At 53.8% G+C, this 13022-nt stretch overlaps 1 protein-coding gene across 2 annotated transcripts in view; it reads right to left on the bottom strand.

The window, feature by feature from the left end:
* The window catches only part of PREX1 (phosphatidylinositol-3,4,5-trisphosphate dependent Rac exchange factor 1), a 172913-nt gene that overhangs the window by 64783 nt on the left and 95108 nt on the right, over positions 1–13022 (bottom strand). For both annotated transcript variants that reach the window (XM_045832969.1, XM_045832970.1), the window contains 2 exons: positions 7853–8014; positions 1405–1538 (listed from right to left, as the gene is read on the bottom strand). In XM_045832969.1, coding sequence (XP_045688925.1) covers positions 1405–1538; positions 7853–8014 — 296 coding nt within the window. The remainder of the gene's footprint in view (positions 1–1404; positions 1539–7852; positions 8015–13022) is intronic.

Raw genomic sequence — 13022 nt, 5'->3', positions numbered from 1 at the left:
TGGCTGGTGTAGCTCAGTGGATTGAGCGCGGGCTGCAAACCAAAGTGTCGCAGGTTCGATTCCCAGTCAGGGTACATGCCTGGGTTGCAGGCCATGACCCCCAGCAACTGCACATTGATGTTTCTCTCTCTATCTCCCTCCCTTCCCTCTCTAAAAATAAATAAATAAAATCTTAAAAAAGAAAAAGAAAGAAAGAAAGAAAGACATAGAGATGATGAAGGTACTATCCTTCCCCTCGCAAAGCTTAACAATAGAAGAGACCCCCCCTCCTCTCAAACCCTCTACCTTGGATCTTAGAATCACAGGACGCTGGGGACACAAAACACTTTCAGCCCTGGCTGGTGTGGCTCGGTGGATTGTGTGATGACCTGGGAACCAAAGGGTTGCCAGTTTGATTCCCAGTCAGGGCACATGCCTGGGTTGCAGGCCGGGTCCCCAGTAGGGGGCACTCGAGAAGCCACCACACACTGATGTTTCTCTCCCTCCCTCTCTAAAAATAAATAAATAAAATCTAAAAAAAAAAAACTTTTGAACTTCCATGATTGCCCTGGCTGGTGTAGCTCAGTGGGTTGGGAATTGTCCCACAAACCAAAAGGTTGTCAGTCTGATTCCTGGTCAGGGCACATGCCTGGGTTGCAGGCCAGGTCCCCATTTGGGGACACGTGAATGGCAGCCGATCAACGTTTCCATCTGTCGCACGTCAGTGTTTCTCTCCCTCTCTTTCTCCCTCCCTCCCTCGTTACCCAACAATAAAGAAATAAAATCTTTTCAAATAAAACCTTCCACAACTGCCTCAACCTACATAGTCCAATATGGCAGCCACGGTCACACGTGGCTACTGAACACTTAAAACGTGGCTAGTGCAAAGTGAGACGTGTGGGGAGTGTAACACACTGGGTGCGGCAAAAGTAGGTTTGCCGTTGTTTGCATGGGAAGTAATACAATAATTAATAAACAGTAGTACGAGAACCACTCTGTGTCTCGCATACTCACCACTGTAAACCTACTTTTGCCCCATCCTATGCACACCACACTTCAAAGACTCAGTGTAAAATCTTTTAAAAGAATGAAAAATACCTCTTTAATAATTATTTTTACAGTGGATTAAAATGATACCATTTGAGAACATACTGGGATAAATAAAACACATTATTTAAATGTATCTCACTGGTTTCCTTTCGCTTCATGTGGCTGTCTCAAATCACCACTGTAAGTTTTAAATAACCTACGTGGCTCACGCTGTAGTTCTACTGGACAGGGCTGATCTGGAACAAAGCCCAGAGCTCAGAAGAGAAAAGGAGGCCCACAGAGGGACCCTGTCCCCGCGAGAAACTGTCCGGGTTTGATCCAACCCCAGCTGCCTGGCCCACCTGCGCAGCCCTGCCCCCACCCCCAGCAACTCACCTGGATTTCCGCTTGCAGTAGACAAGGAGGTTGTCGAAGAGGAAGAAGGCTCGCTCCTGGATGTTGCCGGCGGAGATTTTCAACAAAGTGCCCTGCAGGAGGAGCTGGGTGCAGATGTCCGTGAGGTTGGAGCCCTGGGGGGTGACACGGGCACAGTGGATGAGCCGGCAGATCCGGACACCTGGGGACGTCCCCTTCCCTCCCAGAGGCAGACACACCCCCACTGCCTCCCTCACACCCCAAACCTAAGTGCACCACCGCTGCGGGCAAAGCTGTTGGCCGACAGAACACCAGTGCAGGCCGACCGGTGGCTTCCAGCCACTGAGCGCACCAGAGCGACGCTGGGAACAGCAGGCGAAGGTGACCACCTCACAGAAGAGGCACTCGGGGCTCAGGAAGCGGAAGGACTCACCCAGTCACCGAGCCCCGGTCAGCACCTAGTTTTCTTTTTGGGTTTTTCGCTTTGCCTTTCTCCGTGTTTATTTATGTCTCGACTTGCTAGTCCATCTCCCCCGCCCTCGAGAACCCTCTTCCATAAACACAGGAAGCATTATCAAACATTTTCACCAAGCATTCGCCATCGTATTCCCAGCACCTACCACCATGGTCTGGCACACAGTAGGTGCTCAATACATGCTGCAGAACAGGTGACAAATGCAATGTGAACGCCATGAAAGCAGGATTCTGGCAGCGCTCACTCTAGCTACGGATGTGACTCTCGCTGGGAACCATTCCCAAACTAGCTGGTCATCTCTCTGAGTGACGAGGGCCAGCGAGGGTGGGGGTGGCTGAGATGCTGAGAGAGCATGAAGTTCGCTGAACCGCACGAGGTTCAGGGCGCTGTGGTCAGGAATGGCGTCAGGAAGGAGTGAGCCGGGCCTGGGAGGAGGGCTAAACTAAAGAGGCTGGGGGTGGGCCTGGGGAGGTCCTTGCAGGGAAGAATCCTCAGAGCTGGGGACCACACACACCTATCTGGGGCTCTGCGGGGACCAAGGCGGGGGCAGAGAGACCCCCAAGTGCCAAGGGAGAGGAAACTAGAAACAGAGCTAGGAGGGTACAGAATGCCAGATGAGGCAGCCCCTGGCCGTGCCCAAAATTCCTGCTCCTCTTCTGCCGCAGGGACGGAGTTTTAGTGGCCCCTGGCTGCCCAACCCCAGGCTCCATTCCCAGCATCCCTGGCGCCAGGTGTGGCCTTGTGACAAAATTATGGCCAGTGTGCCTCACTTCCACATCATTTCCTTGAAGGAAGATTGCTCCCCCTCCTCTCCCTCCCTTCCTTCTTGCCACAGGCCAGGAGACGGCCACAGTGGTGGTGGAATACTGTAGCAGGTGGGGGAAGGAACCTGGGTCCCAATGGAGCAGAGCAGCCCCACCCCCAGCCTGCACTGCTGTAAACCTTTATCTCATTGAAGCCACTGTCTCTCTTCCTTACAGCAGCTAACCGCATACTTTAACTGACACACCCAGACAAGGACATAGGCCCCATCAATAGGTGAGCCACGGGTGCTTCTGACACGGAGGCCCAAGGGACAGTATGTAAAAGCAGTGTCCTAAGGGAGATTCGTTCCACGGACCTGCTGATGGCAGCAAAGGGAGAAACAAAGAGACACGATGCTGTCTCTGCCTGGACGTGAACATGGGGATAAAAGAGGGAGAACTGTTCACAGAACCTCCTTCCCCAAACACTCAACACCCAGAACAAGGAGGTCAGACCCCAGTGAGATCTACTGACCCAATAAGAGAACTGATTTTGATAACTCAGGAACCAGGCTGTTGGGTGAGTGCCCACTGCAGTTGCCCTGCTGCTCTCAGAGCTGGTTTGCACCGTGCCCATGGCCCAGCTGGGCACAGAAAGTCCCTTCACCCAACAATGCCAGAGACACCTCTTGGGCCCACGCAGGGTCCTGGGAAAGCAGCTGCCTTGTGGTCACGAGCCATGCAGCCCCGGGCGGCAGCAGGCAACCAGGGGCAGGCAGGAATCACAGCCTGGATGCTGCAGGCCGCACTTGGCACCCCAGCGAGACAGCGAGCCTGCTGCACCAGGGCCAGGGGCTCCCCTATCGAAGAGCCCTTGGACCCCAAGATCCTTGCAAACCGGGTGAGTGTGACTCCCTGGGTCGTGAGGCTCCAGCAGTGGCCTGTGGGTCAGCTCAGAGTGGACAGCAGTTCGGCAGTTCCTCAAGGCTACGTGCTGCCCCGTCTCCTCCCCTCCCCACACTCGTGCCTACCCACCAGTCCCTCCAGGCTCCACAAAGGGATGTTAGCTGCCTGTATGTGAACCTGGGTGGGCCCTGGCCCATCTGCAGGGCCCTGAACCCCGAGGTCACGCAGGCCTAGACCTGGCCCCTCTGTCAATGTCAGGGGGCCACAGAGGGGAAACGTGCCCAGCCTGCGAAGCTAGCTCTCCAGCCTTGGCCAACGACCACGGCCAACGACCACCCAGCGCACCGCATCTGAAATGCCAAGGGGTGCTCCTTCCACCCCAGGCCTGCCGAGAAGCCCGGCTGGCCCTCGGTCTCCCCAGAATCCTTGAACCCAGGTCAGGGGTGGTGCTAAGGATCAAATACACAGGGAAGAGGCCGAGCACCAAAGCGTCCACCAGGCAGGGCTGCAGACCTCCTACCGACAGTGCAGACTCCACCGAGCTGAAGTGGTAACACGTAGCGATGACCAAAGCTAAGGCAGGCATGTGGCGGACCGCACTCCCGCTACCGGTCTAAGTGTCTTACGCAAACTCAGTTACTCCACTGGGCAACTCTTATTTTACAAACGGGGAAACTGAGGCACAGGGCAGTGAAGGGACTTGTTCCCGCTGGGATTTGAACCCAGGCAGGTGGACCCACTGTCCTACCCACCAACCTCTGCTACCCCGGGCTGCATCTTGGAAGGTGACCTGAAAGGTGTTTGTGTGTAATCGTTGGTCAAGAGCAGGGGTCTCAGAAGGGGACAGACCACTCGCCCCTGGGAGCAAAAGACGCCCTAGGCAGGGTGGGAGAACATACGAGAATTTCTATTCATGGTCTTTCTTTTTTTTTAAACAGCTTTGTTTCCTTGCTCCTGTTTCCTTCTGTCCCCTCCTGGGCGAGCAGCCGATGGGCTCTTAACCCAAGGCCCCCGGAGGCAGCAAGAGGAGTGTGCCCCATTTCTTCCTTGTAGCACACATTCCTCTCTATCACTGGGGCGCCCACACCGGTGTGGGGGGCTCACATCCGGAGTGTCCCGCTGCAGGAGGGCCAGCCCAGGCTGGGCGCGCGCTCCAGCCAAAGCTGCACGACGCTTGTTCATCTAAAACAATTAAGAAAGAGATCCTGCTTTGCTGCCGCGGCTCACCCAATGTTTACTGAGTGTTTGCGCCGAGCCAAGAAAGAAATCACTGTTCTGAGTGCTTTGCGTGCATCCACCCCCTGAATCCCCAAGTGACTCATAAGGGCTACAGCCATTATCCAGACTTTCCAGATGAGGAAACTGAGGCAGAGGACTCCCTCCGCAGGGAGGGGGAGGCTCGGGCACTCATCTCCCCAGTATTGCAACATACCGCCATTTCCTTGTGCTTAGCAGAATGAATTCATGGATTAACTTATCTGGTTGGAACGAAACCAGCCTCACGACTAGAAAGGACAAGCAGCTTACAAAGGATCAGCCTCCCCCAAAACACTGATCGGATATCAAACTAATGAGGCAAAGCCCAGGCACACAGCAAGAGAGTGGCCCAGAGGAGACGCCCCCTCCTCCAAAAGCAAGTCCCCTGCCAGCCGTGTTCCGAGAGAGGCAAGAGCCATCTAATCGGATTGGCAGGAAGTCAAACAAAAAGATTAGAAATTATCACGGAGAGTATCAGAAGGACGGACTGGTAAGCACTATATCATTCACTGTGAACGACACCCTAACTCATCCTGTCCCCCGAGATCGTAACTACCAGTGGCATGAAGCCAAGGCAAGTAGCCTCACTCTTAAACATTATTTTTTCTAGCTAAAACATACTATTTTCACAAGTCACCTGGAGGATGAAACTGTATTTGAAAACTGCACAGAAAACCACTTCAGATTTTCCAAAGAACATCGGTACTGCACACTTCACTTCTGTGTTCCGTACTTCACTTCGCCCTCAAAATGACACCGGGAGATAACTTGGGAGGTATTAGCACTAAAATGAGACAACCGGGGGGCAGGGGGACAGAGGACCACGAGAGCAGGACGCACTGGGCTGAGGCAGGGCAGTCCCTAAGTTACAGTGCTGGGCCTCAAAGCCAAGTCCCTGTGCCTCAGTTTCCTCATCTGGAACACCCCCTCCCTTCTGGTGGTGGAAGCATATAACAGGTGCTCAATAATTGCCGGCAATTCTTATTCTGGACTACTTCCTTTTCTGCTGTACTGATCAAAATAGGGGACATTCTCAAATTGCAGAATTGCCTGCGACAAAAGGGGCCCCAAAGACCCTTAGTTCCTATTTCCCTGGGCCTTTACCAGAAGAAGAAATCTGGAAATCACTTCTGCTCTGGCTGCCAAACTGCTTGCTCAATACCCTCTCCACTGGGGCCCATGTGAGAAATTTCTTTTCCAGCTGGTTGCCAGGAAACTCTATCTCCCAGAAGAAGTGCTCTACTTCTTCCTTTTCCGACAATGAATGTTAAGTAACTTACGTGTCCTCTTTTCATCTTGGCTGCCAGGAAGCTCAAGTCCAAACAGACAGATACTTATATATGTCAACAATATTTGCTCTTTAGGGTAGCACATTTGCTGACAGTAGCCATGGGACCCAATGCCAGTCAGTGAGATGAGGGGAAAGTTTCTGTGGGGCTTCTGGAAAAGGTTTTCCCCTACTGAAGAGAGGAGCTCCCTCTCACTGCCCTGGATATGACACGTGATGCCCGGCGCTGTTGCCATTCTGGAACCATGCGAAGAAGGCCAGTGGGATGACAAGAGACCAGCTCAGAGCCCCGACATCATGAGGCCAAAAGAAGAGTCCTTACAAAATATATCGTAACAGACATATGTGATGATCAGGCGGTTTTCCGGTGCAGGAAAGAGAAACCAAGCCATGTATTTTAAGCAGAAAGAAAGAGGGGGCTTCCTCGATCAGTGAGGGACTAGAAGAGGCAGGAATCCAGGCCCGGGCGGGCTCCCAGCAAACCAGGAACACCGCAGAACTGCCCCTCCAGGGGCAGCCGCCTCTGCCCAGTGGGGAAAGGGAGACCCCGGACAGCACCTGCCTGAACGGATGCTCCAGGAAAATGCCAACCTGGCTGCAGCCAGGCTCTCGGGAGCTAGTGCCTCAAGCGTCAGCTGCAAAGCCACCCAGTCCTACTAGATGCACACCACCGATGACAAAAAGGGAAACCCACGCCCTGCCTCCTGACACCCAGGAAGCTGGAAGCTGGCCCTCTATGAACGCTACCAGAGACAGCTAAACGCGACCAGGGCCGTGCTGTGCTGCAAAGCAACGTAAGGGTGGCCTCCGTCCCGCTGCGCCTTCTGAATGTCAGGCAGCTGGGTCTGATCTCGGCCAGCCACATCCCAACCCTGAGCTACTAGGGGCTGTGAGAGGTGCAGCTGAAGGCCCGGGGGAAGGAGGATGGAAGACACAGCAAGCCCAGACCCACCGTCCCCACCTCTTCCCTGAACACTCACCCCTCTCCTCGCTGCGGCCAAACCCGCAGCCTCTCACTCCAGACGGAGTCACATGTAAGATGCGTCCGCACAGGGAAAAGAAGCGGAAACCCCAAACACGGCAAGTGCAAGAAAGCCCAAAGGCAGATGATTCAGAGGACAATCTGTGTCCAAAGAGGCTTTGATCTTTGCTCTTAATCTCCCGTTCCAGCTGTATTTACTCTGATATTGATGTTTTCATTTATTCAGATTTTCCCATTTCCTTCTACAGATTTGCAGGAAATCTAAAATAATCTGAAGAAGATGTGGAGGTTTAAACGAATAAATTACACACAGTCAGAAGATCTCAAGAATCCCATCCCCTAATGAACATGATGATAATAATATCGATACCTACTATGTATTGAGTACCTACTACGTGCCAGGAATCAATGAAGAAACTGAAGTTCAGAGACGTTAAGACGTTGACCTAAAGTCACCCAGTAAGGGAGTGGCAGAGCCAGAATCCTGCCCAGGCCTGTGAGCAATCATGCAGATAAGGCCACGTGTGAAGGAGAATGACTGGGGAGCAATGGGGACTGGGGACAACTGCTGGCTCCAGTGGCCACTGTCATAGAAAACGAGGGCCCAGTGTTACTGATTTTTCAAGGGAAACTCTGAGTATAGATTTTTGTGTGGACTTAGCTGGAAAATCATCGAACAATTTTCTTTTACAAACATCACACAGGCCAAACAAAACACGCTGAGGGCTGGCTCTGGCGCCCAGGCCGTGCCCTGCTCCTGCAGCCGCCCACTCCCCGGGCCCCTCACCGAGCAGGGGCCCCTCCTGCCCCGGACGCACCTCCCAGCCTTCGATGTGCGACTGCAGCTGCTCCAGGGCCTCCATCTTCTCCATCTGCCGCTTGGTCTCGTTGATGTTGGAGCACACGGTCTTCATGGCCTGCAGGGCGCTCTGGACCGCGGGGTGGTCGGGGTGCTTGCCGGGGGTCCTCTTGGCGAGCTCCTAGGGAAGAGGTGAGGGCAGGAGTGAGAGACCTCAGCCCAGAGGGGGCCAGGCATCACCTCCAGGTCACCCGGCCTGAGCCAAACCCCAGCTCTGCCGTGTGCAAATGGTGCGATCTGGGGCTGGGGAACATCATTCATTCATTCGTTCATTCATTCATTCATTCAACAAATGTCCCTTGAGCTCCTCTTCCACAGCCCACAGAGTTCTAGGATCTGGGGACAAAGTTGTTAACAAATCAAGAGAGAAATTCCTCGCCTGGTGCATATCATAGTCTATCGAGGAGATCAGCCAAAATAAAGAAGAATCAAGTGTATAGTCCAATGTCAGGCAGTGATAAATACTCTGAGGACAGATCAGAATGAGGGGGCAGGAGGGTCTAAGGCAAGGAGGTGTTCTTTCAAACAGGGAGGTCAGGAAGACCCCTCTGAGGAGGCGACATCTGAGCAGAGCTCCGGGTGAAGCAGAGGAGAGTGTCCTGCAACAGTCTGTGGGGACAGTGTGCCTGGCAGAGGGGACAGCAAATGCAGAGGGTCCGTGGTGGGAGCGCATGTGGCAGGTAACAGTGAACGGTGAGGACGCGGTGTGGCTGGAGTGAATGAGTGAGAGAGAGAGAAGAGAAATAGGACAGAGAGAGGTCGGTAGGTCAGAGAGGTGGTCACTGACACTACTGCTGTCCAACTGTTTTCTCATCTGTAAAATGGGTATGAAAATGCCTCGCCTTGGCGGGGCGGGGGGGGCAGGTGAGGAAGGTGAAGGGATTAAGAAGTACAAATCAGCAAGTACGAAATAGTCACAGGGATGCAAAACACAGCACGGCGGATACAGTCAACACTGGAATGCCAGTGTCAGGTGGGAACTAGGCTTACCGGGGGGTCACTTCGTGAATGATATAAATGTCTGACCACTCCATGCTGTACACCTTAAACTAACATAAATCAACATTAAATGTCAACTGCACGTGAAAAAGAACAAACACCTCCCATACCTTTGCCTTCACAGGGACAGGGCGGGGAGTGTCAAGACCTTGAACCCACGGACGTCCCCCACCCCAGGCACGGGCAGACGGGACTGAAGGCCAGGCCAGCCCTGCCCCCAGGGCCTGGCCATCTGCTGAGGGTGATGAGGGAGGAACTGAGGAGGAAGGGGGCAGCCGGGCCTGCAGACTTTGGGGAAGATTTTCAGGCCGAACCACTCTACCGACTGGACCACGCCAGCAAACCCAGGTTTCTTTACTCGTGTGACCCAGACGTGTCCAATGGTTCCAGAATCTCCCCATCTCTCTGCTCCTTAAAACATCACAGAGGTGACGTTCTGGCACGGTCACACTCGGCAGCTGGGTGACCCTGGGCCAGTCACCCTCTGCACAGAGCCTGTTTCATCGCCTGAAAACCACTGACGACGAGGATGAGGATGAGGATGATGATGGCAGTGATGGTAGGAAGATGGCCACAGCTGACAGCTACTGAGCCTCTCCTCTGTGCTGGTGAGGCAGCTCCTATGATTAGCCCACTTAACAGATGGGATGACTGAGGCCCAGCGGGACAGCCCAAGGCCTCCAGGAAGTAAGAGGAGGGACCTGGATTTGAACCGGGCCATCTGGTTCTGCTCGTGGGCGTGGTGAGGGGTAAATCAGATACTGCAGGAAATACCCCTCCAGGTAAAGTACACACCTGGGAAGCACTAGATCTTTGCACGAGCAGAAGCTCAGAGGCAGCGGGAGACAGCCAGGGGCCAGTGAGGCTGCAGCAGAGTAAGCCACAGGGAGAAGAATGGGGTGCGGAGGCTGGATCACATGGGGCCCCGGTGGGGTCTCTGGTTTCCTCCCAAGAGCGTGGGGGAGGGGACAGGGGCTATGAGCTGTGGCCTCACCCTGTCCTTTAAAGGACCCCTCTGGCTGCTGAGCTGAGGATGCCCTGGAGGAAATATAAACTTCTGGGAGGCAGAACCTGGGCCTTGATGGCAATGAGCCACCACGCTCCCCCTGGGCTGCCCAGTACAGAGAGAAACGTACACAGAGGTCACTGCTAATTGGGTCCCTGTCACTGCAGCTAAAATACATATATGCTAATACAAGAGACCCCGTCTTGGGACATCACCTGGGATAAGCTCGCCATGACATGGTGTTCTTCCTTTTGCTGGCTCTACTGAGTTTGGTGAAGGTGAAATGCAGTGCGTGGATTGTTCCCACTTAACAGATGAGGAAGCTGAGGCACAGCCAGAGGTGGGGTCACGTGCCCAAGGTTGTGGACCACTAAGGTAGAGCCGAATATCAAAGCCACGCAGTCTAGCTCCAATGGCCACGTATTTAACCACGGCTCCCTGCCTCTCCATCCTGTGTCCCTGGTCCTGAGCTGGGACTGGGACACAGTCCCAGAAAGTGGGACTGGTGGATGCCTAACCATGTCTGCAGACCCCTCCAGAAACAGCCACGGTAGAAAACCAACACTCCCCCAAAATCAGGCTCTTAGAACACACACTTGAGCACGGGCGGACCTTGAGGAATCCCTAGAAAAACTGAGGACCGAGAAGGAAGGGGGTGTGCCCGGGCCACCCTGCATATGGCAGCGAAAGCCCCTCCAGAGCCAGGCGAGCGGCCTCCCCCCCACATCCGCCCCGTGAGCCCGTGTGGTTTCACGAGCAGGAACTGAGGTGAGGACTTCCTAGAAAAGAGGATGTCGGAGCACAGGAACCCAGGCTCTCCGCGAGCTCCCTCACCTCATCTCCCTCGCTCCCCTCCAACCTCACTTTCACCGAGGGGGAGCCACCGGGGCGGGCTGCCTGCAGGCCCGTCGGGCCTCAGAGGTGTGGGCCCTGTCCACGGTGAGGCCACGGGAGGACAGCCTGGGACACAGCGCTTCCAACTCCACGCCAGCCAGGAGAAGTCAGGTCCAGAAAACCACAGCGTGAAAACAAAGCTGGACTTGGCACTGGGAGACGTGACCATATCCATCACTCGCTGTGACTTGGGGTTGGTGGAGGCCCAACAGGAGACATGGCAGTTGGAAAGCCACTCTGTCCTCTCCGCAAGGAGAAAAAGGCGGCTCGTGGGAGCAGAGGGTGTCAGCAGCGGGGGCTGGATCGGCAGAGGACGCTCACTTTCTGAGGACGACTCAGCCAGCCCCAGGAGGGACCGATCCTGCCCCCAACTCCTGGCTCTGTCCAAAGGCCTCTCTGCCCAAGGTGCCACCGAAGCCCAGGAGGCTGAGCTGCTCTATCGGGCACTTCCCTGCAGCACTGGGGTCCCCTCACGCCACATCTCAGGGGACAGCAGGGCTCAAATGCACAGGCTCTGACAAGGCCCACCGCCACTACCAGAAAAAAGAAAAGAAGAAGCGAAAGACATCTGCAAGTCCGAGAAAACCCAGAAGTGAAAAGCTGTCCAGCACAGCAAAGAAAATCTCCAAGCCTTCAAACTCTACCAAAATTTCATGCAAATATATTTCCACTCTTAACAATTTGTATCTGCTGCTTCGAGGCTGGGAGAATGGGGGCCCCACGGATTAGGAATTAATGGAGGAAAAGAAAAAATGCTCACGGGTCTTAAAAACTCCATCCTTCCACTGGGAGAGGTGAGGGGACACCGTGGGGCGAGGACTCAGGACCGGGTGTCAAGTTCTGGCCTTGACAGGGACATACCCCGTGACCTCAGGAAAGTCACCTACCCTTGCTGAGCCTAGATCTCCTTGCTGTGTCATTCGGGGACTGGGTCGGGACCCAGGTCACAAACCAGGCCCCACAGGCCAGATGCCACTGCCAGCCTCTCTCAGTAAGACAGCAGCTCTGGCCACCCTGGAAACACCCTGCGTTTCCACCCGACAGTAACAACGGGCTGATGGTGGCCACCGCCTCAGATGGGACACGTGCTCGACAGTCTGCCACAGCACCCAGCCCACCCAGCCACTTCTAATCTACTCCCGTTCTGCAGGTGCCCTGCAGGCGCCGTGGCTGACACCCTGGGTTGGCAGGTCTCTACTAACACCCAGGGGTAGGGCGTCAGCAGTCAGCGGGTCCACATCCAGCTTCCCAAGGAGGCCTGGCACGGCTCACTATGCGGAGTGCTACGCCCTGCCCTCCGGGCTGCAGGCGTTTCTCCGGAAGAGAGGGTGAGACTGTGAGAAACGGTGTGGGGGGGCGGCGGTGGTGGTGGGGGCTCTGAAGTCCAACTTAGCAGAAGCAAAGTGAAATGCAATAAAAAGAGGAAAAGGAACTAAACCAAAAACAAAACACGAAAACTATGCAAAATAAAACAAGAGTGGGTGAAAAAAAAAAGAAAACAAATAAAAATCAAAAAGAAAGATGGTAGCAATCAGTGGCAATGTATCAATGGATACAATAAATATAAGTGAGCTAAACTCTCCCGTTAGAAGACAGGGATTGGCAGATCAGAGTTTGACACTCTAACTTCATGCAGTTTACAAAAGAAGTACCTGCACCCTAAGGACAGAGAATGATTGACAGGAAAAGGACAAAACAAGATACATCATGAAAATACGAATCAAAAGAAACCCGCTATAGTTCTATGAATATTGGGCAAAACAGATTTTGAGACAATAAAAAATAGCCAGCGCTTACTAAGCATTTAAAAGCACATTACAGGTATTACTCCACTTAATCTTCACAATAACCCATGACTAAGGCACCATCTGACAGAGGAGGAAACTGAGGAACAGAGTGCTTACATCACTTCTCAAAGAGGCGACACTAATAAGTGCATGAGCTAGGATCAATAAAAATAAAAATCGTCGAAATATTAGAGTAGCTAACATTTACCAAGCATGACTATCTACTAGGTAATAAGCAGAGTGTTCTCTTGGGCTTTCTCATGCACTGTCTTTGCAGCAAGCCTAGGAGGCAACTACCATCCACATTTTGCAGATGATGCAATAGAGAGGCACAGAGAGGTTAAGCAACTGGCACTAGGTCACACAGCTAAGAGGTGGAGTTGGAACCACACAGGGCATGGCAGCAAGCAGAATGCAGGCAGGACACCCAGGAAGGGAGATCT

This window comes from Phyllostomus hastatus, unplaced genomic scaffold (genome assembly GCF_019186645.2).
Source record: "Phyllostomus hastatus isolate PE091 unplaced genomic scaffold, TTU_PhHast_1.1 phas_contig_17, whole genome shotgun sequence".
Taxonomy (NCBI): domain Eukaryota; kingdom Metazoa; phylum Chordata; class Mammalia; order Chiroptera; family Phyllostomidae; genus Phyllostomus; species Phyllostomus hastatus.
The sequence above is the reverse complement of the archived record's forward strand: the minus strand, read 5'-3'. Positions and strand labels throughout refer to the sequence as shown.